The sequence below is a fragment of the Oncorhynchus gorbuscha genome, linkage group LG09 (genome assembly GCF_021184085.1).
Source record: "Oncorhynchus gorbuscha isolate QuinsamMale2020 ecotype Even-year linkage group LG09, OgorEven_v1.0, whole genome shotgun sequence".
Classification (NCBI taxonomy): Eukaryota; Metazoa; Chordata; class Actinopteri; order Salmoniformes; family Salmonidae; genus Oncorhynchus; species Oncorhynchus gorbuscha.
The window spans coordinates 74,171,832-74,196,453 of record NC_060181.1 but is presented as its reverse complement, the minus strand read 5'-3'; the positions used below and the strand labels follow the sequence as shown (position 1 = coordinate 74,196,453).

Genomic DNA, 24,622 nt, shown 5'->3' with positions numbered 1-24,622 from the left:
AAATTCGCCACTGGTGCCCTGTGCTCTTCACAGATGAAAGCAGGTTCACACTGAGCACGTGACAGTCTGGAGACGCCGTGGAGAACATTCTGCTGCCTGCAACATCCTCCAGCATGACTGGTTTGGCGGTGGGTCAGTCATGGTGTGGGGTGGCATTTCTTTGGGGGGCCGCATAGCCCTCCATGTGCTCGCCAGAGGTAGCCTGACTGCCAATTAGGTACCGAGATGAGATCCTCAGACCCCTTGTGAGACCATATGCTGGTGCGGTTGGCCCTGGGTTCCACCTAATGCAAGACAATGCTAGACCTCATGTGGCTGGAGTGTGTCAGCAGTTCCTGCAAGAGGAAGGCATTGATGCTATGGACTGGCCCGCCCGTTCCCCAGACCTGAATCCAATTGAGCACATCTGGGACATCATGTCTCGCTCCATCCACCAACACCACGTTGCACCACAGACTGTCCAGGAGTTGGCGGATGCTTTAGTCCAGGTCTGGGAGGAGATCCCTTAGGAGACCATCCACCACCTCATCAGGAGCATGCCCAGGCGTTGTAGGGAGGTTATACAGGCACGTGGTGGCCACACACACTACTGAGCCTCATTTTGACTTGTTTTAAGGACATTACATCAAAGTTGGATCAGCCTGTAGTGTGGTTTTCCACTTTAATTTTCAGTGTGACTCCAAATCCAGACCTCCATGGGTTGATAAATTTGATTTCCATTGATAATTTTTGTGTGATTTTGTTGTCAGCACATTCAACTATGTAAAGAAAAAAGTATTTAAGAATATTTCATTCATTCAGATCTAGGATGTGTTATTTTAGTGTTCCCTCTATTGTTTTGAGCAGTGTATAGTAAGGCCTATTTGTATAATTAATAGGCTGACTCATTTATACCTTTCATAATATTTAATAATATTTCCTCTGTTATTAGCCTACCTTTCTCTCTCTGTTGCTTCATTCTTTCCTCGCTTTCAACATTTAATAAATACATTTCGTTGTCCTTATCATCATTCTAATGGGTTCTTTGAATAATATAGAACTAGTATTGGATGCAGAAGGCTTTCACTTCTCTTCACGAAGATTGAATGGTTATGGGTCTGAATAAATAACTGCTATAGCCTACTGCCATCGTGCGTTCACTCTTCTTTCTAACTACCCATGAGTTCTATTGACTGCTGTATTTAACATTCAGCAAAAAACAGCTTGCATCTCTTCTCGAATAGTCTATTGGTATAAGAAATGCTAAAGACATTATGTCCAGCAAGCTATTCTAGTCTAGCTGTTCCTGCATGGGACTCCGAGTTAAGGAGTGTTTTTTAAGGAGAGGCCAGCGAAGCACAGGTGCTTGAGTATTGCGCAAGAGACAGAGGCTATAAGTTAGAGGCTTTTCATGCATAACACATCATAAATTAGCTCAACATAAGGCTAACACATTGAATTTATTACCTGAAAGAGTAGGCTAGGACACAGTGCCTTCTGAAAGTATTCAAACCCCTGGACTTTTTCCACATTTTGTTAGGTTACAGCCTTATTCTAAAATTAATTAAATTGTTTTTTCCCCTCATCAATCTACCCACAATACCCCATAATGACAAAGCAAAAACTTTTTTTTTGTGCAATTTTTGCAAATTTATGTTCTTTTTTAAACTGATGTCACATTTACATAAGTATTTAGACGCTTTACTCAGTACTTAGTTTTAAAGCACATGTTGGCAGCGATTACAGCCTCGTGTCTTCGTGGGTATGACGCTACAAGCTTGGACCACCTGTATTTGGGGAGTTTCTCCCATTCTTCTCTGCAGATCCTCTCAAGCTCTGCACAGCTATTTTCAGGTCTCTCCAGAGATGTTCGATTAGGTTCCAGTCTCTGGCTGGGCCACTCAAGGACATTCAGAGACATGTTCCAATCTTGTGTTGTCTTGGCTGTGTGCTTAGTGTCGTTCACCTTTTGGAACGTGAACTTTCGCCCCAGTCTGAGGTCCTGACCGCTCTGGAGCAGGTTTCCATCAAGGACCTCTGTAATTTGCTCCGTTCAACTTTGCCTTGATCCTGACTAGTCTCCTAATCCCTGCCGCTGAAAAACATCCCCACAGCATGATGCTGCCACCAACATGCTTCCCCATAGGGATGGTGCCAGGTTTCCTCCAGACGTGACGCTTGACATTCAGGCCAAAGAGTTCAATCTTGGTTTCATCAAAACAGAAAATCTTGTTTCTCATGGTCCGAAGAGTTTTTAGGTGACTTTTGGCAAACTCCAAGTGGGCTGTTGTGCCTTTTACTGAGGAGTGGCTTCTGTTTAGCCACTCTATCATAAATGCCTAATTGGGGGAGTGCTGTAGAGATGGTTGTCCTTCTGGAATGTTCTCCCATCTCCACAGAGGGAATCGAGAGCTCTGTCAGAGTGACCATCGGGTTCTTTGTCACCTCCCTGACCAAGGCCCTTCTCCGCCGATTGCTAATTTTGGCCCGGTCGGCCAGCTCTAGGACAGATTCTTGGTGGTTCCACACTTCTTCCAGTTAAGAATGATGAGGCCACTGTGTTCTTGGGGACCTTCAATACTGCATAAATGTTTCTGTGCCCTTCCACACATCTGTGCCTCGACACAATCCAGTCTTGGAATTCTACGGACATTTCCTTTGTTTTTACTTTGTCATTATGGGTTTTTGTGTGTAGATTGAGGAGGGGGGAAAAAATAATGTAATTAATTTTAGAATAAGGCTGTAACAAAACAAAATGTGGAAAAAGTCAAGGGGTCTAAAAATACTTTTTAAATGCACTGTATAGGGTAGAGGTCGACCGATTATGATTTTTCAAAGCCGATAACGATTATTGGAGGACCCAAAAAAAAAGCTGATACCGATTAATCGGTAGATTTTCATTTTTTATGTATATATGTGTGCAATTATGGAGTGGGGCAAAAAAGTATTTAGTCAGCCACCAATTGTGCAAGTTCTCCCACTTAAAAAGATGAGAGGCCTGTAATTTTCATCATAGTTCCACTTCAACTATGACAGACAAAATGAGAAAAAAAATCCAGAAAATCACATTGTAGGATTTTTCATGAATTTATTTGCAAATTATGGTGGAAAATAAGTATATGGTCAATAACAAAAGTTTATCTCAATACTTTGTTATATACCCTTTGTTGGCAATGACAGAGGTAAAACATTTTCTGTAAGTCTTCACAAGGTTTTCACACACTGTTGCTGGATTTTGGCCCATTCCTCCATGCAGATCTCCTCTAGAGCAGTGATGTTTTGGGGCTGTTGCTGGGCAACACGGACTTTCAACTCCCTCCAAAGATTTTCTATGGGGTTGAGATCTGGAGACTGGTTAGGCCACTCCAGGACCTTGAAATGTTTCTTACGAAGCCACTCCTTCGTTGGCCGGGCGGTGTGTTTGGGATCATTGTCATGCTGAAAGACCCAGCCACGTTTCATCTTCAATGCCTATGCTGATGGAAGGAGGTTTTCACTCAAAATCTCATGATACATGGCCCCATTCATTCTTTCCTTTACACGGATCAGTCATCCTGGTCCCTTTGCAGAAAAACAGCCCCAAAGCATGATGTTTCCACCCCCGTGCTTCAGAGTAGGTATGGTGTTCTTTGGATGCAACTCAGCATTCTTTGTCCTCCAAACACAACAAGTTGAGTTTTTACCAAAAAGTTATATTTTGGTTTCATCTGACCATATGACATTCTCCCAATCTTCTTCTGGATCATCCAAAAAAAGAATTTCGGCTCTCACAGACCTGTTAGTTTTTCTTTAAGAAGCCCTCATGTTCTCCACTCATTACCTGTTTTAACTGCACCTGTTTGAACTCGTTACATGTATGAAAGACACCTGTCCACACACTCAATCAAACAGACTCCAACCTCTCCACACTGGCCAAGACCAGAGAGCTGTGTAAGGACATCTGGGATAAAATTGTAGACCTGCACAAGGCTGGGATGGGCTACAGGACAATAGGCAAGCAGCTTGGTGAGAAGGCAACAACTGTTGTTGCAATTATTCGAAAATGGAGCAAGTTCAAGATGACAATCACCCTCGGTCGGGGTATCCATGCAAGATCTCACCTCGTGGGGCGTCAATGATCATGAGGAAGGTGAGGGATCACCAGTCTCAAAGAAAACCATTAGTAACACACTACGCCGTCATGGATTAAAATCCTGCAGCGCACGCAAGGTCCCCCTGCTCAAGCCAGCGCATGTCCAGGCCCGTCTGAAGTTTGCCGATGACCATCTGGATGATCCAGAGGATTGGGAGAAGGTCATGTGGTCTGATGAGACAAAAATAGAGCTTTTTGGTCTAAACTCCACTCGCCGTGTTTGGAGGAAGAAGAAGGATGAGTACAATCATGGTAACATCATTCTTTGGGGATGCTTCTCTGCAAAGGGGACAGGACTACTGCACCGTATTGAGGGGATGATGGATGGGGCCATGTATTGTGAGATCTTGGCCAACAACCTCCTTCCCTCAGTAAGAGCATTGAAGATGTGTCGTGGCTGGGTCTCCGAGCATGACAACGACCCGAAACACACAGCCAGGGTAACTAAGGAGTGGCTCCGTAAGAAGCTTCTCAAGGTCCTGGAGTGGCCAAGCCAATCTCCAGACCTGAACCCAATAGAAAATCTTTGGAGGGAGCTGAAAGTCCGTATTGCCCAGCGACAGCCCCGAAACCTGATGGTCTGTATGGAGGAGTGGGCCAAAATTCCTGCTGCAGTGTGTGCAAACCTGGTCAAGAACTACAGGGAACGTATGATCTCTGTAATTGCAAACAAAGGTTTCTGTACCAAATATTAAGTTCTGCTTGTCTGATGTATCAAATACTTATGTCATGCAATAAAATGCAAATTAATTACTTAAAAACCATACAATGTGATTTTCTGGATTTTTGTTTTAGATTCCGTCTCTCACAGTTGAAGTGTACCTATGATAAAAAGTGCAGACCTCTACATGCTTTGTAAGTAGGAAAACCTGAAAAATCAGCAGTGCATCAAATACTTGTTCTCCCTACTGTATATATGTGTGTGTAATAATGACTATTACAACAATACTGAATGAACACTTTTATTTTAACTTAATATAATACATCAATAAAATCAATTTAGTGTCAAATAAATAATGAAATGTGTTCAATTTGATTTAAATAATGCACAAAGTGTATGAGAAGAAAGTAAAAGAGCAATATTTGCCATGTAAAAAAGCAAACGAAGAGCTGCAGGAAAGTGCTGTTTGAATGAATGCTTACGAGCCTGCTGCTGCTTACCACTGCTCTGTCAGACTGCTCTATCAAATATGAAATCATATACTTAATTATAATATAATAACACACAGAAATATGAGCCTTAGGTCATTAATATGGTCAAATCTGGAAACTATCATTTCGAAAACAAAATGTTTATTCTTTCAGTGAAATACGGAACCGTTACGTATTTTATCTAACGGGTGGCATCCCTAAGTCTAAATATTGCTGTTACATTGCACAACCTTCAATGTTATGTCATAATTATGTACAATTCTGGCAAATTTATTACGGTCTTTGTTCGGAAGAAATGGTCTTCACACAGTTCGCAACGAGCCAGTCAGCCCAAACTGCTGCATATACCCTGACTCTGCTTGCACAGAATGCAAGAGACGTGACACAATTTCCCTAGTTAAAAGAAATTCATGTTAGCAGGCAATAATAACTAAATATGCCGGTTTAAACATATGTACTTGTGTATTGATTTTAGGTACACATTGGTGCAACGATAGTGCTTTTTTCGGCGAAGTAGGCTGTAATTCAATGATAAATTAACAGGCAGGCACTGCATCGATTATATGCAACGCTGGACAAGCTAGATAAACTAGTAATATCATCAACCATGTGTAGTTAACTAGTGATTTATGTTAATATGAATTATTTTTTATAAGATAAGTTTAAATGTTAGCTAGCAACTTACCTTGGCTCCTTGCTTCACTCGTGTAACAGGTAGTCAGCCTGCCACGCAGCCTCCTCGTGGAGTGCAATGTAATCGGCCATAATCGGTGTCCGACAATGGCAATTACCGATTGTTATGAAAACTTGAAATCGGCCCTAATTAATCGCTCATTCCGATTAATCGGTCGACCTCTAGTATAGGGTTATACTGTATATCAATCTAGAACAGGATAAATTATTTTGGATGCAATTTGAATGGAGTTGATGGAGAGAGACTGCTGGAGGGGGCTCACTTGTGCACTGATTTAAACCGACGATATTCGAGTGAAAGGTTATTTTAAATCTCTGCAGCTACATTTAAAAAAATTACGTTTACAATTGAAAAACAAGGTAACCCTGAAAGCCAGATGGAGATTAAGATGGCGCCGGAGGGGAAGGCCGTTTCATGGGTTCTTAACCGTGCTATTTTGTTTGATTTTCGCATTGTTTGTAACTTATTTTGTACATAATGTGGCTGCTCCAATCTCTTATGATCGAGAAGAGCCTCTGGACATCAGAACAGCGATTACTCACCTTGAACTGGACGAATACTTTGTCTTAAATGAGTCGGACAAGAGGGACTTAAGACACCCGAACAGGACACCCGAACAGGCCCTCATCCCCGTCATTTGCAGGAGAAATAGACAGAGGTTTTGTGGAAGGAGATTGGGCTGCCTTGTGAGGATCCGGCTACGAGTGGCTAATCTGCCTTTGCAGATTGTCGGTACTACATTTTTTTTGTTTTGTATTTTTAGTATTTCTTATTGTATAAAATGTTTGTTTTTTTCCATGGGTGGATCAGCTTTGATATTGCAGATTGTTGCTTCCATCAATGTAATTGTCTGCATTTCCAATCCCCCATATGTTTTTGGGGTAAAATATATATACACACACTACCATTCAAAAGTTTGGGGTCACTTAGAAATGTCCTTGTTTTTGAAAGAAAAGCACTTTTTTTGTCCATTTAAAATAACATAAAATTGATCAGAAACACAGTGTAGACATTGTTAATGTTGTAAATTACTATTGTAACTGGAAATGGCTGATTTTTTAATGGAATATCTATATAGGCATACAGAGGCCGATTATCAGCAACCATCACTACTGTGTTCCATTGGCACGTTGTGTTAGCTAATCCAAGTTTAGTATTTTAAAAGGCTAATTGATCATTAGAAAACCCTTTTGCAATTATGTTAGCACAGTTGAAAACTGTTGTTCTGTTTAAAGAAGTAATAAAACTGTCCTTCTTTAGACTAGTTGAGTATGTGTAGCATCAGCATTTGTGGGTCCGATTACAGGCTAGAAAAAAATAACTTTCTTCTGAAACTCGTCAGTCTATTCTTGTTCTGAGAAATGAAAGCTATTCCATGCGAGAAATTGCCAAGAAACTGAAGATCTTGTACAAGGCTTTGTACTACTCCCTTCACAGAACAGCGCAAACTGGACCTAACCAGAATAGAAAGAGGAGTGGGAGGCCCCGGTGCACAACTGCGCAAGAGTACAAGTACATTAGTGTCTAGTTTGAGAAACAGGTGCCTCACAAGTCCTCAACTGGCAGCGTCATTAAATGCAAACACCAGTCTCAACGTCAACAATGAAGAGGTGACTCCCGGATGCTGGCCTTCTAGGCAGTTCCTCTGTCCAGTGTAACGGAATTCCTCTTCTTCAGAGGAGGAGTAGCAAGGATCAGAACAATGTGCAGCGCGGTAAGTGTCCATAATGATATATTTAATAAATCAACTGAACAAAAATACAAACAATCAACCGAAACAGTCCCGTATGGTACTAACACAGGATACAACCACCCACAAAACACAATTTAAAACAGGCTACCTAAATATGGCTCCCAATCAGAGACAACGACTGACACCTGCCTCTGATTGAGAACCATACAAGCCAAACACAGAAATATAACAACAAAACAAAACATAGAAAAACAACATAGAATGCCCACCCCAACTCACGCCCTGACCAACTAAAATAAAGACGTGACAGTCCAGTGTCTGTTCTTTTTTTGGAGTCTCTTCACTGTTGACGTCGAGACTGGTGTTTTGCGGGTACTATTTAATGACGCTGCCAGTTGAGGACTCAATTACCTCTACTAACCAGTACCCACTGTATATAGCCTCTCTCTTGTTATTTTACTGCTGCTCTTTAATTATTTGTTACTTTTATTTATCTTTTGTATTTTTATTAAACTGCATTGTTGCTTAAGGGCTGTAAGCATTTCACTATAAGGTCTACTACACCTGTTGTATTCGGCACATGTGACAAATAGAATTTGATTTGATTTGGAGATGGGTAAGTAAGACACACATTCTGTCTTTATATTACTGTAACATACATAGGCTATGTTGCAGCAAATGCAGGCCATACCTGTCGCAAGAAAAAAAAGTTACCATGATGAGATGATAGGTCTACATGCATTGTGAACTGCGCTCCATACTGAGATGGGTCTGTCCCCACTCTGAGCGTTGATTCATCATGCAGAGGTGGTAGAGAAGCCACATTTATTTCCATTTCCACGCCATGCTGTTCATATAAATAATTTATTATATTTTACATGTTTCTCTCAGTTATTTATTCCGGGAAAAGGGAGTGGTTTTGGGTGGTAAATCTCGGTAACCGGGTTCTCGCCATTCAACCCTATTACACGTTTGCCATTATGCAATTATCTGCCTGTTAAACTGCCCTGAACATAAGTAAGAATTTAACACGAGGGTGCTCAAGAATGCCTTAAGAGATTTACATGAGCGTAAACCCCCAGTGGCCTAGAGAGGCAATTCACTTTAATTTTTTTCAACATTCATTCAATGCATCATTGTATTTATTTTCTGTTGTCCTGCTTACTGAATGTGGGTATGTCATTGGTTGTGCTTTATATGTTTCGAAGGTCGATCCTTTTTTGTCTTACTCTCTAGCTGCTGCCTGATCAAACTGCCTGTTAGATTAATGGGATCCCTGGTATGCCATATTCTCAGCAACATTTACATTGACGATCATAGACATGTATAATACTGTATTAATACCACATATATTTGAATGCCAACCTAAACTGAGTGATGCAACTCTAACTGCATCCTCTTGGAACTTTAGAGGAATAAATTCACCCCCCCAAAAAATGGTTGAGAATCCTCTCCCCTCTCAGGCAGTTCAAGTCATTATTTCAAGAAACACATTTAACTGACCTTGAACATGAAAAATTACAAATAAAGTGAATAAGCCAATTTTACTATTCTTCCTTTAACTCCCAAGAGCAGAGGGGTTGCCATCCTCAAAAAAATAAACACTATTTAAACTCATAATATTTTTTCAAAGACTGAAGGGCGCTTATCTTAATTCATGGTACAATCAATCATACACCATACTGAATTTATATTGTCCCAATACTGGACTGGCTGTCCTCGATTTTTGTATTTAATCTTCAAGTATTTACAAGAATTCTAATTGGGGACTTTAACACTGTTCTTGACCCACTAGTTAAAAGGAGCCCATGGCACATGCATTCAACAAGCGCCCCAGGACCATTAAAGGATACATGATAGAACAAGATATGGTGGATATTTGGCACCTCTTCAATCCAGACATGAGAGAGTATACCTATTTCTCACCTCATCATAAAGCGTATTCCCATATAGACCTTTTCATCGGTAATGCATCTTTGATGTCCCAAATGTCCAATGCTACTCTGGGAAACTGCTAATTAAGTTTCAGTCTGGCCTGTAATAGTCGCTTAGGAATATTATTGGTTTGAATGGATGCAAGGAGGGTATCAAGAGCATTGACATTTTTCTCAAGTTCCTATTTTATTTTCCTTCTTTGCTGAGCAGAAGGAGATTATTTTTCCTCAAGGCATTAAATATCTCTGAGTACAAGTACCACACAGGCTAGATAAAATGTTTGAATATAATTTCCCTCAACTATTGAAATTGGTCGAAGATCTCGAAAGATGGACCTCTTCCTCTGTCTCTTGCCGGTCATATTAATACATTTAAAATGATTCCAGTCCCCCCCCCCTACAGAAATGGTTTGATACCCTTAACCATTCATAAAATCTCAAGATTTTATCGGAGACAGAGAAAGGCCCGAATTAAACTTACTATATTACAATACTGTAAACCCAAAGGCAGACTAGTAGCACCAGACTTTCTAAATTATTATTTGGCCTTTGAATGAATAACAGCCAAATGGCTGTAAACTCACCTTCCTGGATTGATATAGAAGACTCCCGCGTAAAACCACTTAAGATTCAAGATCTTCCCTATATTTTTCAATCTGTTGAAAAACTGCCCTTTTCCAATCCCTTCACATTAAATACACTGGAAGTATGGACAAGTTACTTGATAAAGGACATTTCATTTAAGTACTGAACAAAAATATAAACGCAACATGTGAAGTGTTGGTCCCATGTTTCATGAACTGAAATAAAAGATCCGAGAAGTTTTCCATTTGTACAAAAAGTGTATTTCTCTCAAATTGTGTGCACAAATTTGTTTACATCCCTGTTAGTGAGCATTTCTCCTTTGACAAGATAATCCATCCACCTGATAGGTGTGGCATATCAATAAGATGATTAAACAGCATGATCGTTACACAGGTGTACATTGTACTGGGGACAATAAAAGGCCACTCTAAAATGTGCAGTTTTGTCACACAGCACAATGCCACAGATGTCTCCAGGTTTTGAGGGAGCATGTAATTGGCATGCTGACTTCAGGAATGTCCACCAGAGCTGTTGCCATAGAATTTAATGTTAATTTCTTTACCATATCGCTCCTCCAACGCCGTTTTAGAGAATTTTGCAGTATGTCCAACTGGCCTCATAACCGCAGACCTCATGTAACCAGCCCAGGACCCCCACATTCGGCTTCTTCACATGCAGGATCGTCTGAAACCATCCACCCAGTCAGCTGATAAAACTGAGGACTATTTCTGTCTCTAATAAAGCCCTTTTATGGGGAAAAATTCATTCTGATTGGGTGGGCCTGGCTCCCCATGGCTGCGCCCCTGCCCAGTCATGACATCTACTGATTAGGGCCTAATTAATTTATTTCAATTGACTCATTTCCTCCTATGAACTATAACTCAGTAAAATCGTTGACATTGTTGCATGTTGCGTTTTATATTTTTGTTCAGTATAGATACAGAAAAGGATTCATTTGAATAGCTCCTCAAGTGTTCAGTACCTACAGATTAAACAGCTACTTAAATCTAAATTGCAATTCAATCCGAAGCATTAACATATCTCGGAGCTAAGCCGATTGCTCTTAGACAACCAGAGTTCAATAAATATTACTTCCAAAATGTTTAAAAAACTGACAGGAGTAGGTGATGCTCTATCCTCCCTAGAGAAATGGAACCAGCGATTTGGACATCTCCCTTAACAGGGAAGCCCAGAAGAACGCATTTACCTCCGCCCACAGCATCTCATATAATAAGAACATTTAACTTATCCCGTACGAAGTCCTACATAAATTACACAATATCTATGGAACTTGGTGGCTGATGGGGCTTGTTGATTCTGTGTTTTTTTCTGCCAAAAAGATGTTCCCGACACTCATCTCCATGCGTTCTGGCTTTGTCCCACCAATTTGTAAGTCGCTCTGGATAAGAGCGTCTGCTAAATGACTTAAATGTAAATGTATTGAGAATTATTGGAAAAAAGTTCTCAGCATTGTCTGTCATCTTCCATATTACCATGTTTTCATCCCCTTCACTCTGTATACTACACTATTTTTATGATGACGACCCCTGTTTCTTTTAATGACTATTTTGATCTCATTAACAATCTGGAAAAAAAGGGATATTGTTCAAGTCGAAAAGCAGATCCAATGTTTCAACCATACACTGGCTTAGTTTATGGTCTGACCTAGCCTCCCTGGAGATATCCATCTTCAAACTAAATAACATACTGAAGGACTTTTACACAATCTTGGAACCATTTCTATCCTACACTGCCCCCAGGCAACGCCAAATATGGCACTTCCTACCTATATCTCTTCTAACTGGCAACTTATCCACTAGTCTGGTCCTTCGTTGTCCCCTCCTGTCTTGTCCTGTCTGGTCGTCTCTTGTTTTGTCCTGTTTTGACTTCTCCCTATTTTCTTTAAATAATTTTTCTCTTTCTCCTCTTTTTATTTTTTACCCTACTTTTCTGCTATTTCTAACTTTTTGGTGGTAATTTACATTCACAATAATAAACAGTACATGGGATGGTGGAAGAGCTACGGGATGAGAGTGGGTGTTAAGAGGACAATGGATCGTATTTGGTGCCTGGCGTACTGGCTTATATTTGACGTGATGAATTTGCACCATATTTTAAAATTACAAGTAAATAATCAAGTTGTCCTTCTGTTATGGGGGGGTGGATTTGCATTTGCTGTCTTACCAAGAAGTAGAAACTCAGTGAGCCGTTTTAGTTTGTTTTTCTTAGGTTGTTCCACTTGGTGCAGCCTTGACCAGGTCAAGTTAAAGATCCAGAGGCTGGGAATGTTCGTTATCTCCAGTACGATCTCAGAATGTGTGTTAAGTGTTCTGCTGTCTCTAGGCAACGTGACGGCACTGTGTTGGGATCCAGCCCAGAGAGTGTTGTTCTCTGGCAGCTCAGATCACTCCATCATCATGTGGGACATCGGGGGACGCAAAGGCACCGCCATAGAACTGCAGGGACACAAGTAAGACTTGCACACTGAACGTCAACATGGTCGTCCAATATAGTCTTCAAATGTACTCCCAATGTAGTATTAAAACCCAGTGTATTCATCTGGATGATACAGACTTAGAAACTGTTGAAATGCCTCTAGTAGTCTCCTAAGGGGCGTTTCTGCTAAGTAATGATCCATAACTTTAGGCTGATACATGTACAGTCATGCAGTTGGAGAAGGTGTCTGAGTACGCAAAATGGAAAACCAAGAGCACTTGTGGATAGAATGTATGAAATGTAATCATCAAATCAAGCTTTATATACTGCATCCTTGTGTGTATGTTAACTATGCAGTGATAAAGTCCAGGGCCTGTGCTATGCGCCACACACACGTCAACTGATCTCCTGCAGCTCAGATGGCGGCATCGTCATCTGGAACATGGACGTGACCAGACAGGAGGTGAGGGAGGGATGGACTGATAAAGATAGAATGATGGAGCAGGAGGGAGGAAGAGAAACCTCAAGGCAGTGAGACGGATTGCGGGGAGGTGTGAGAGTGACCTGAAACAGAACGAGTGGCTTTAAACCACAGCCATAGATGCACAGACTGAGAGAATGACAAACTGAATGAAAATTTGAATGTTCATGTACTGAATGCAAATGAGGTGTTCAGTGCCAACATGGCAGATAGTTTGCTGAATCTGTGTAGACTACCTATGGCTTTGTTTGGCTCTAACCATCTCTCACTTAGATCATACCTAAGCACTGATTATGGGTCAGTTCCCTTTATTAACTCCCAATGGTTAAAGGTAGGATTGAGAAAGGGAAAGCTGATTCTAGAGAATTACTGTATTTAAGGTCTGTTTTCAACCTGTCTATCTGTGTGTTCCCACAGACCCCAGAGTGGCTGGACAGTGACTCGTGTCAGAAGTGTGAGCAACCATTCTTCTGGAACTTCAAACAGATGTGGGACAGTAAGAAGATCGGCCTGCGCCAGGTACAGTGGGCTCCATACTGTCACTATCACTCTGGGGTGTAGTTCACCTATTGTCCACAAAAGGGCAGGAGAAGTCCCTATTTTGTGTTCTTACTATGGCATGGTGAAATACAGAAAAACAGCCCTGGTGTGGCCTCACCTGTTTGTGAGTCTACATGAGTGAGATATATGCACATTGTCATTGTCTGCCAGCCGAGTAGGGCCAACCTAAGCCTATCTCCGATCTCCTCTCCCCCAGCACCACTGCAGGAAGTGTGGGCAGGCTGTGTGTGGAAAGTGCTCTGCCAAGCGCTCCACCATCCCTCTCATGGGCTTCGAGTTCGAGGTGCGGGTGTGTGACAGCTGCCATGAGTCCATCACAGACGAGGAGTGAGTAACACACAACTGTGCACAAACAAGCTAATAACATCAGTGGTGTAAAGTACTTGAGTAAAAATACATGACATGTGGACACCTGCTTGTCGAACATCTAATTTCAAAATCATGGGTATTAATATGGAGTTGGTCCCCCCCTTTGCTGCTATAACAGCCTCCACTCTTCAGGGAAGGTTTTCAAATAGATATTGGAGTATCCATTCAGCCACAAGAGCATTAGTGAGGTTGGGCACCGATGTTGGGTGATTACTCCTGGCTCGTAGTCGGCGTTCCAATTCATCCCAAAGGTGTTCGATGGGGTTTAGGTCAGAGCCTAGTGGCCAGTCAAGTTTTTCCACACCGATCTCGACAGACCATTTCTTTATGGACCTCGATTTTGGGGTGGCAGGATAACCTAGTGGTTAGAGCGTTGGACTATTAATTGAAAGGTTGCAAGTTCAAATCCCCGAGCTGACAAGGTACAAGTCGTTCTGCCCCTGAACAGGTAGTTAACCAGGCACTGTTCCTAGGCCGTCATTGAAAATAAGAATTTGTTCTTAACTGACTTGCCTAGTTAAATAAAGGTTACATTTTTTAAAATTTAAATAAAAATTGTGCATGGGGGCATTGTCATGCTGAAACAGGAAATGGCCTTACCCCAAACTGTTGCCACTAAATTATGTTTACTTTTGATGCTTAAGTATATTTTAAAACAAAATACTTATTTAGATAGGTAGCTCTCTATCCACAATATAGCTGTAAAGCCATAACATATACTTTTTTTCAGCAACAGATTATGATCGATAATATCGAAAGCTGAAGTCTTAACAATACAGCCCCCACAATCTTCTTATTCATTTCTTTCATCCAATCATTGGTCTTTTGTGTTGGTGTGTCAGTGCTGTACACCGTTCTGTGCTGTACATGTTAAGCGACCTTCCCCATAAAGCATGCTGCTGTTAATCAGTTTACAGTGAAATAAAATTGTATCTGGTCAAACACCATATTTTCCAAAAGTTTACTAAGAGCCGGTAGTAGGCTGATTGGTCGGGTGTTTGAACCCGGGTAAAGGGTGCTTTGCTATTCTTGGGTAGCAGAATGATTTTTGCTTCTCTCCAGGTCTGAGGTCACACACCTCTTCCACACTCACTTTACAGAATTCATAATTACAATGCTTGTCTTTCATTATCAGGTCAGTTCTGCATGAATATGAAGACTGAGTTTGAGGTTGGCATGTCATGCCTAACATGCTGACCAAACCGGCCATTGTGCGCACTTTGATTTTGTTCACTCACACCAGAAGCGATCAGGACACGCAAGTTGAAATATCAAAACAAACTCTGAACCAATTATATTAATTTGGGGACAGGTCAAAAAGCATTCAACATTTATGGCAATTTAGCTAGTTAACTTGCTGTTGCTAGTTAATTTATCCTGGTATGTAAACATTGGGTTGTTATTTTACCTGAAATGCACAAGGTCCTCAACTCCGACAGTTAATCCACAGATAAAACGGTCAACCAAATTAGTTTCTCGTCATCTCTCCTCCTTCCTTAAGGCTTCTTTTTCTTCTTTGGACTTTATATGGCGGTTGGCAACCAACTTCACAGCATTACTACAACCTACCAGAGTGTGGACTTACGTTCATCTTTCAATCACCCACATGGGTATTTGCTCCTAAAAACCAATGAGGAGATGGCACGTGGGTATATACTCCTAAACACCAATGAGGAGATGGCACGTGGGTATATGCTCCTAAACACCAATGAGGAGATGGCACGTGGGTATATGCTCCTAAACACCAATGAGGAGATGGCACGTGGGTATATGCTCCTAAACACCAATGAGGAGATGGCACGTGGGTATATACTCCTAAACACCAATGAGGAGATGGCACGTGGGTATATGCTCCTAAACACCAATGAGGAGATGGCACGTGGGTATATGCTCCTAAACACCAATGAGGAGATGGCACGTGGGTATATGCTCCTAAACACCAATGAGGAGATGGCACGTGGGTATATGCTCCTAAACACCAATGAGGAGATGGCACGTGGGTATATGCTCCTAAACACCAATGAGGAGATGGCACGTGGGTATATGCTCCTAAACACCAATGAGGAGATGGGAGAGGCCGGACTTGCAACGCATTGAGCGTTATAAATGAAAAACCAATTTCTATTTTAGCGCCTGGCCACGTAGATGCTCACTGACGCCTGCGAGCAGTGTGGGTGCAATGTTTGAATAACATGTATGTGTACATTTATTTTGCAACGCACGTGACTCGAGCGTTGTTGTCAGCATGTAAGTTTGCTAGTTTGGGCAATGATAAAGTTATTCAAGTCGTGGGCAATATCAGAGGGTTCTGTGATGAATGAGCCATTTGATTCAATGAAGGATAGAGCGGTGCCTTTTTGCCTAATATGTCATTTAAGGTACTCCAAAGCTTTTTACCATCATCCTTTATCATTTATCTTTGTTTCGAGGTACTGTTTGTTATTTTTGTTTAGTCACATGACAACTCAGACTGCCAGACTTAATTGCCATTCCTTTTTCCTCGACCTTCTTAACCATACAGTTTTTCAATTCCTCATCAATCCACTGGGATTTAGCAGTTTTGACAGTCAGTTTCTTAATGGTTGAATCCTTATCGGTAACTGGAAGAAGCAATTCCATAAGTGCGGTATCTGGTTGCTCCTCATTAAACACAAACAGATCAGCAGATATTTTTTACATCTTCAACATAGGAATCCCTAGAAAACATTTGGTATGATCTCCTATACACTTTTTTAATCCCAGCCTTTGGATCTTTGGTTTTTCTACATATGGCCACTATATTATGATTGCTACATCTGATGGGTGAGGATACTGCTTTAGAGCAGATTTCTGCAGCACTAGTAAAGATGTGATCAATACACATGGATGATTTAGTACCTGTGCTGTTTGTAAATACCCTGGTAGGTTGACTAATAACCTATACCAGATTACATGGTAGGTTGACTAATAACCTATACCAGATTACAGGTACTGGTTACAGTTTGAAGCTTTCTTGAGTGGACAGCTTGATGAGAACCAGTTTGATGAGAATAGACCTCTGTTGATATCACATACACTTTCAAGCATTTCACGCATGTTATCCAGATACTGACTGTTAGCACTCGGGGGTCCTTATAGCAACTTCCCACAAGAATAGGCTTTAGGTGAGGCAGCTGAAATTATATTAAATCAATAGCATTTGACTTGAGATCCTCTCTAAGCTTTACATGAATATGACTCTGAATATATACAGCAACACCTTCCCCATTGGCACTTCTGTTTCATCTGTAGATGTTATAACCATGTGTTGCTACCATTGTGTCATCAAATGAATTATCTAAGGGAGTTTCAGAGACACCCAGTATATGAATGTTGTTTACTGTTAGCAAGTTATCGATTTTATGAATTTGGTTGATGTGGGCTATTTTTAGCCCTTTTCTGGGCTGCTTGTTAGGATTCCCAAGGAAAGCACAAAAAAAAACTCTCAGAGATAGACATGTCAATGATATTTCCATTTGAGCCAATAGTACTGGGTGAGCTGCACAAAGTGGGCTTCCTAATAGTCCAGACAGTTTGTGCTAACAGTATAATTCAGGTTTATAGGCACAAGATTACTGATATCAACAAGGTCCTTATTTTAAATCAAACTCTGCACGTTTAAGTGCAACATCCCAAGCCTCTTACCTGATTTGATAACCAAGGGAATATCCGTATTTATGGAATTCACATTTGAATTAATAGCTCTGGTTGAGCTTGTGCTAGCCAGAGTGGGCTTCCCATTTGATTTAACGGTAATGGAGCTAACAATGGGAATCAACTTTATGGGTACAAGATTATGACTGACAACACATCTTGGAGTATAAACATCTGTAACAGTCTTAGGTAGAGGTCGACCGATTATGATTTTTCAACGCCGAAACCGATTATTGGAGGACCAAAAAAAAGCAGATACCGATTAATTGACCGATTTATTTAGTTATTTATTTGTAATAATGACAATTACAACAATACTGAATGAACACTTATTTTAACTTAATATAACACATCAGTAAAAAATCATTTTAGCCTCAAATAAATAATGAAACATGTTCAATTTGGTTTAAATATGCAAAAACAAAGTGTTGGAGAAGAAATTAAATGTGCAATGTGTGCCATGTAAGAAAGCTAACGCTTAAGTTCCTTGCTCAGAACATGAGAACATATGAAAGCTGGTGGTTCCTTTTAACATGAGTCTTCAATATTCCCAGGTAAGAAGTTTTAGGTTGTAGTTATTATAGGAATTATAGGACTATTTCTCTCTATACGATTTGTATTTCACATACCTTTGACTATTGGATGTTCTTATAGGCACTTTAGTATTGCCAGTGTAACAGTATAGCTTCCGTCTCTCCTCGCTCCTACCTGGGCTCGAACCAGGAACACATCGACAACAGCCACCTTCGAAGCAGCGTTACCCATGCAGACCAAGGGGAACAACTACTCCAAGTCTCAGAGTGTGTGACGTTTGAAGCGCTATTAGCGCACATCCCGCTAACTAGCTAGCCATTTCACATCGGTTACACCAGCCTAATCTCAGGAGTTGATAGGATTGAAGTCATAAACAGCGCAATGCTTGAAGCACAGCGAAGAGCTGCTGTCAAAATGCACGAAAGTACTGTTTGAATGAATGCTTACGATCCTGCCTACCACCGCTCAGTCAGACTGCTCTATCAAATATCAAATCATAGACTTAATTATAACATAATAACACACAGAAATACAAGCCTTAGGTCATTATGGTCGAATCTGGAAACTATCATCTCGAGAACAAAACCTTTATTCTTTCAGTGACATATGGAACCGTTGCGTATTTTATCTAACGGGTGGCATCCATAAGTCTAAATATTCCTGTTACATTGCACAACCTTCAATGTTAGGTCATAATTAAGTAAAATTCTGGCAAATTAGTTCGCAACAAGCCAGGCGGCCCAAACTGTTGCATATACTCTGACTCTGCGTGCAATGAACGCGAGAGAAGTGACACAATTTCACCTGTTTAATATTGCCTGCTAACCTGGATTTATTTGAGCTAAATATGGTTTAAAAATATATACTTCTGTGTATTGATTTTAAGAAAGGCATTGATGTTTATGCGTAGGTACAGTCGTGCAACGATTGTGCTTTTTTTGCAAATGCTCTTTTGTTAAATCATCCCCCGTTTGGTGAAGTTGGCTGTCTTTGTTAGGAAGAAATAGTCTTCACACAGTTCGCAACGAACCAGGTTGCCCAAACTGCTACATATACCCTGACTCTGTTGCAAGAGAAGTGACACCATTTCCCTAGTTAAAATAAATTAATGTTAGGCAATATTAACTAAATATGCAGGTTTAAAAATATATACTTCTGTGTATTGATTTTAAGAAAGGCATTGATGTTTATGGTTAGGTACACGTTGGAGCAACGACATTCCTTTTTCGCGAATGTGCACCGCATCGATTATATGCAACGCAGGACACGCTAGATAAACTAGTAATATCATCAACCATGTGTAGTTAACTAGTGATTATGATTGATTGATTGTTTTTTATAAGATAAGTTTAATGCTAGCTAGCAACTTACCTTGGCTTCTACTGCATTCGTGTAACAGGCAGTCTCCTCATGGAGTGCAATGTAATCAGGTGGTTAGAGCGTTGGACTAGTTAACTGTAAGGTTGCAAGATTGAATCCCCGAGCTGACAAGGTACAAATCTGTCGTTCTGTCCCTGAACAAGGCAGTTAACCCACTGTTCCTAGGCCGTCATTGAAAATAAGAATGTGTTCTTAACCGACTTGCCTTGTTAAATAAAGGTGTGAAAAAATCTATTAAAAAATAGGCCAAATCGGTGTCCAAAAATACCGATTTCCGATTGTTACGAAAACTTGAAATCGGCCGATTAATCGGTCGACCTCTAGTCTTAGGAGGGCGCTGTGACATAATGGTAGGGATTACCTGAGACAGCACCGATTTCTGCTGCTGTGGTGGCGGGAAGGCGATAGACTCATGAGGGCCTGGGCTGTGACTGTCAGAATAAGCAACTGTTTTATGCTGGAAGAGAGTCTGTGCTCCGCCGTAGTTGGGATGTATTCTGTCCTCACTGAAACAATCCTTCAGCTCCCAGAACCGGTCAAAATTGTAAATGAACGCCACTTCCACTGAGGCACAGTACATTTTCAGCCAGTGATGCATTTGGAGGAGTCTGCTGATGCAGTTAGACCCATGGGCTATTTGTTATTTATTTGACCTTTTTATTTAACTACGCTAGTCAGTTAAGAACAAATTCTTATTTACAATGACAGCCTACCCCGGATGACGCTGTGCCAATTGTGCTTCTGTATTGTGGGAAGCTTCACTAAAATATAATGAATTTTCGCTCTAGGAAAGCACAAGGTTCTGGCATCCTCAATAGCTACATGTCTTACCATGGAGCTTCCCATGGTATGGGGGGTGGGGGTGCTGCTAGGAGTACTGTTGCCTATAGGGCCGTTGCCTCGGAGATGGGGGGGGGGGGTCGACAAGAGGGCCTCTGTTTGCTCGGTGGTCCGATGTCACGTTGGTATGGTGATCCTTTGTTGGGGACATCTTCTGGTCATCAAATGTTTTTCCTATACGTTTGGTTATAACTGTTTTCCCCCCTCCCCGTCTTACAGCCGGGCGCCCACGGCGACATTCCATGACAGCAAGCACAGCATAGTTTACATGCACTACGAGCCCACCACAGGCTGGTTGCTGACCTCTGGGGCCGACAAAGTCGTCAAGGTGAGACAGACATGACCAGACACTTTGTATCTAATACAGGAGGATACATTTATGCAAAGTATTTTCTTGGGTGCATATATGTGTATGAAGGAGTCTGTTTCTTTATACAGCTTATGTTTGTGTGTGTGTCAACAGCTCTGGGACATGACTCCAGTGGTCTCCTGAGGGTCATCGTTGACAGGGAGCAACATGGAGCTCCATCCACCTATCAGGGTAGAGCTTACAGCCTGGTGACTGTCATCCTCAGAGGAAGAGGGAATGTCAACAAGAACAACCACCACCACAACAACAGCTAAACAACTTACAACATGGAGCTCCATCCACCTATCAGGGTAGAGCTTACAGCCTGGTGGCTGTCATCCTCAGAGGAAGAGGGAATGTCAACAAGAACAACCACCACCACAACAACAGCTAAACAACTTACAACAGCAGAGCAACATCCACAGAACCTAGAAACACCAGGCCTTTCTTGCCTGTCCTCGTCCCTCTTGGTGACTAAACGGGAAAAGCTTTACACTGGCTGCATAAATAATTCCCTATATTGTTTGGTTTATTATTATATTTATGACAATAGTTTTGTAGTAAAGGGAACTCAGTTTACCTACTGAACATCAAATACAGCTAGGTGGGCAAATATATAGCTTATATTGAAGTGCCTTCCTCTTAATTTCTTATAGCTTTCCCTCCGGTTAACAGAAAGAATGAACCAATAGTCCTAAAACAAATTGAAGCACGAAATGTACCTGGGTTGTGAATACCAGTTAGATATGTAACTTGTATGTACAGCAGCAAGATGGAATACTCTAATATATTCATGAAACTACAGAAGGTCCCAAAGTTGACCTTATAAGGCTCATTGGTTTGACTCTTTGTTTTTAACATTGTTGCAGTCTGCAGAGGGCAAAATACCACTGTTTCTAGGTGGATCATGTTTCAGTTGGTGTCAGGAGGGTCATAGCCTAATGTATGGGAATTAAGCTCTTACCCTACGAGCTACGAATCCTGCTTGTTTCCTGTTGTACTTGATAATTAATTGCAACCACCTGGTGTCCCAGGTCTAAATCAGTCCCTGATTATAGGGGAGCAATGAGGTCCAGAGATGAATTTGAGGGCACTACTGTATAGCTTCTATGCTCTCTGAAAGTCATCACACATACACACACAGCTGGTGAACAAGTCTACATGTGGTATCTCACTGTCAGGTAATGGTTGACCGCCACAGATGTAGAGGACTTGGAGAAAGAAATGTTTTTCATTTTTTTATGAATACTGTATTACAAACTGAAGTTCTAGTTTAGGCTTGCCAATTGAAATTGTAAATCATAAAGAACATGTTCATTACTTTACTTTATTGTAGAGTTATTGAAATGTCACTTACTATACTTTTGACTTCGGTAGTGGACTTAGGGTGGCAAAATTCCAGAAACATTCAATAAATTCCCTGGTTTTACAGAAAAAGTGGTTGGTCGTTGGATACCGGATTTCCTGCCTATTCCGGGAACCTTCCAACCGGAATTTCAGGAAAAGCAGGGAATTTATTGAAAGTTCCAGAAATGTTGCAGCCTTACTTAAACATGATTCACTACTTGTAGTCTCTTCTATGTTATTTGCACTTCAGTTGTTACGGTTCAATTTCTCAGAGAACAAAATCATAACAAAGCACTTTTTATTGTCCAATACATACACTTACAATATGTTGTCTACAGACTCAAATGACACAGGGTTGTAGGCTGAAAATATTTATTTTCCATTGAGGTGAGGGGTATACCAGACTGGTGATCAGTTGTTAGTGGATGTGTGTGTCAAATGTATTTGTGTTATAATGAGTTTATTTATTGCTGTGTGTGTGTTACTGTAGCCTCCAAGATAGACATATCTCGTGTAATACACACACCATCAAGGTCATTAATCATTGACTGATAGTGTGGCTATGAATCAGGACTTTTGTGTGATACATAGTTTTTTACGCTTTAACATTCTCAAAGTGTATTGATGGTTATGATAGGTGTCATATCCTGGATATAACTACAGTTGTTCCAGTTAAGTTCATGCACATGATTTGTTTTCTAGGCAGAGACACTATTGTAAAACCACAACAACCTGTCTGCATGTTTATATTTGTGTTATAAAACCATAATTAGCCATGATACTTTTTCATGAATAGTAGCATGTTGATTAATCCGTCACACATATCTTGGGCCTAAGCGAATACATATCTACTGGTGGAGAATGGATGTATGGGGCTCTAATGCTATTTACTGTAGTAGTCAATCACTGACTTGAGAATTACACTATTCCTATCCATTTCCTCATTTAATGACCTCTGTGCAGTTATCATTGTTGGGAGGCAAAAAGTTATGAGTTCCATGTTGATTCATAAGCCAAGACTGATTTACAATATCTGAATGACTGCTGATATGATTTGAAATACGTTTTTCGTGTTATGTTTTTATGTAACCTGGATACCAGTCTCTTTCTCTGCTTTCATCAGCATGTTATCATTGGCAACACTAGTGTTACTAAATGGATGAACTGTCAGTCTGTCACCTAGGCATACCGGTTTTATGTCATGCAGTATGATTCTCACAGGTTGGTGCTGTACTGTGTGTATGTAACCCAGGGGGGTTTATCACAAAGCAGGATCTGGAATCAGAAAATCAAGAGCTATAGTATATATGTTTATCAAAGCAAGGTAGCTAACTCCTTAATCCTGCTCTGTGCCATTTCCCTCCGGTCTTAATGTGCAGTTTGTCCAAGCAGCAGATTATTGGAGATTTTCTAGTCGTTAAGAATATCATTCCTACATGTCTCATCCTAAAGCTGATCTGGGTACAGGTCATCTGAGTAGAGATGTGTGCTCTTATCATTCTATCATTTTATTTCCCCTTGTTGTACTGCAGCTGATGTACTCATGTTTGTATTTCATAAAATGTATATGAGGTGACAAAGACAGGATGTCTCTTCATGTGAATGCCTAGTATTCATGTAGAGATTCAGCTGAATTCTTCATTTAAAACAAGTTGTTCAGCTCATCAGCTCTCTCTCCATTGTTCAATCTGTCAATAAATCACGCTTTGTCCAGAAAGTCAATGCAAGGTTATTCAAACAGCAATCACAATGAGTTACAAATCGTCAAACTTATTTGCTGACGAGATGTTTGGAGAAAAAACAATAGTATTGGAGCTAAAGTTTTACTGTAGTCCTCTAACAGAAAAATACAAAACATAAAGAATTGTATTTTTCATCTAATCTAAGAGTGTCGGTTATTATCAATTTGATTTATTTAACCTTTATTTAACTAGGCAAGTCCGTTAATAACAAATTCTTATTTATGACGGCCTACCCCGGCCAAACCCAGATGACGCTGGGCCAATTGTGCGCCTCCCAAGGGACTCCCATTCACAGCCGGTTGTGATACAGCCTGGAATCGAGCCAGAGTCTGTAGTGATGCCTCTAGCATTGAGATGCAGTGCCTTATACCGCTGAGCCAATATAAGTTTATTTAAAAAATAATCTGTATGAAAAATGTAGTGCTATAAACTGAAGAACATTCTCAAATGAAGTGAGGCTTTTACTTTAGCCCCAGTGTACCTTATCAGTGATTGGTTCAGTAGCTGCAACAGTATGATGGGTCAACAAGTTTAGTGTTTATATTGATGTGGATATTTCTTAGCAATAACAATTGTGAGCATCAATTGGAGGTTTTCAACTGTGCAAATTCAAAGTGTTTGGGGCGGTGGGAGGGCCAGTAACACCCGTTTGTCTGAGCCAGGGGTAATGCCATTGACAACCGCTCCTGTTTTGAGTTTGGGAGTAGAGGATCTGACCTGCGACTTTAACACAAGCGCATTG

At 40.8% G+C, this 24,622-nt stretch overlaps 1 protein-coding gene across 1 annotated transcript in view; it reads left to right on the top strand.

Annotated features, from left to right (window-relative positions):
- The window catches only part of LOC124044055 (WD repeat and FYVE domain-containing protein 2-like), a 37,905-nt gene extending 14,589 nt beyond the window's left edge, over positions 1 to 23,316 (top strand). The window contains exons 7-12 of the mRNA XM_046363418.1: positions 12,513 to 12,639; positions 12,963 to 13,068; positions 13,504 to 13,605; positions 13,844 to 13,974; positions 20,662 to 20,770; positions 20,906 to 23,316. Coding sequence (XP_046219374.1) covers positions 12,513 to 12,639; positions 12,963 to 13,068; positions 13,504 to 13,605; positions 13,844 to 13,974; positions 20,662 to 20,770; positions 20,906 to 20,935 — 605 coding nt within the window. The 3' untranslated portion in view covers positions 20,936 to 23,316. The remainder of the gene's footprint in view (positions 1 to 12,512; positions 12,640 to 12,962; positions 13,069 to 13,503; positions 13,606 to 13,843; positions 13,975 to 20,661; positions 20,771 to 20,905) is intronic.
- Positions 23,317 to 24,622: the final 1,306 nt, after the last annotated feature.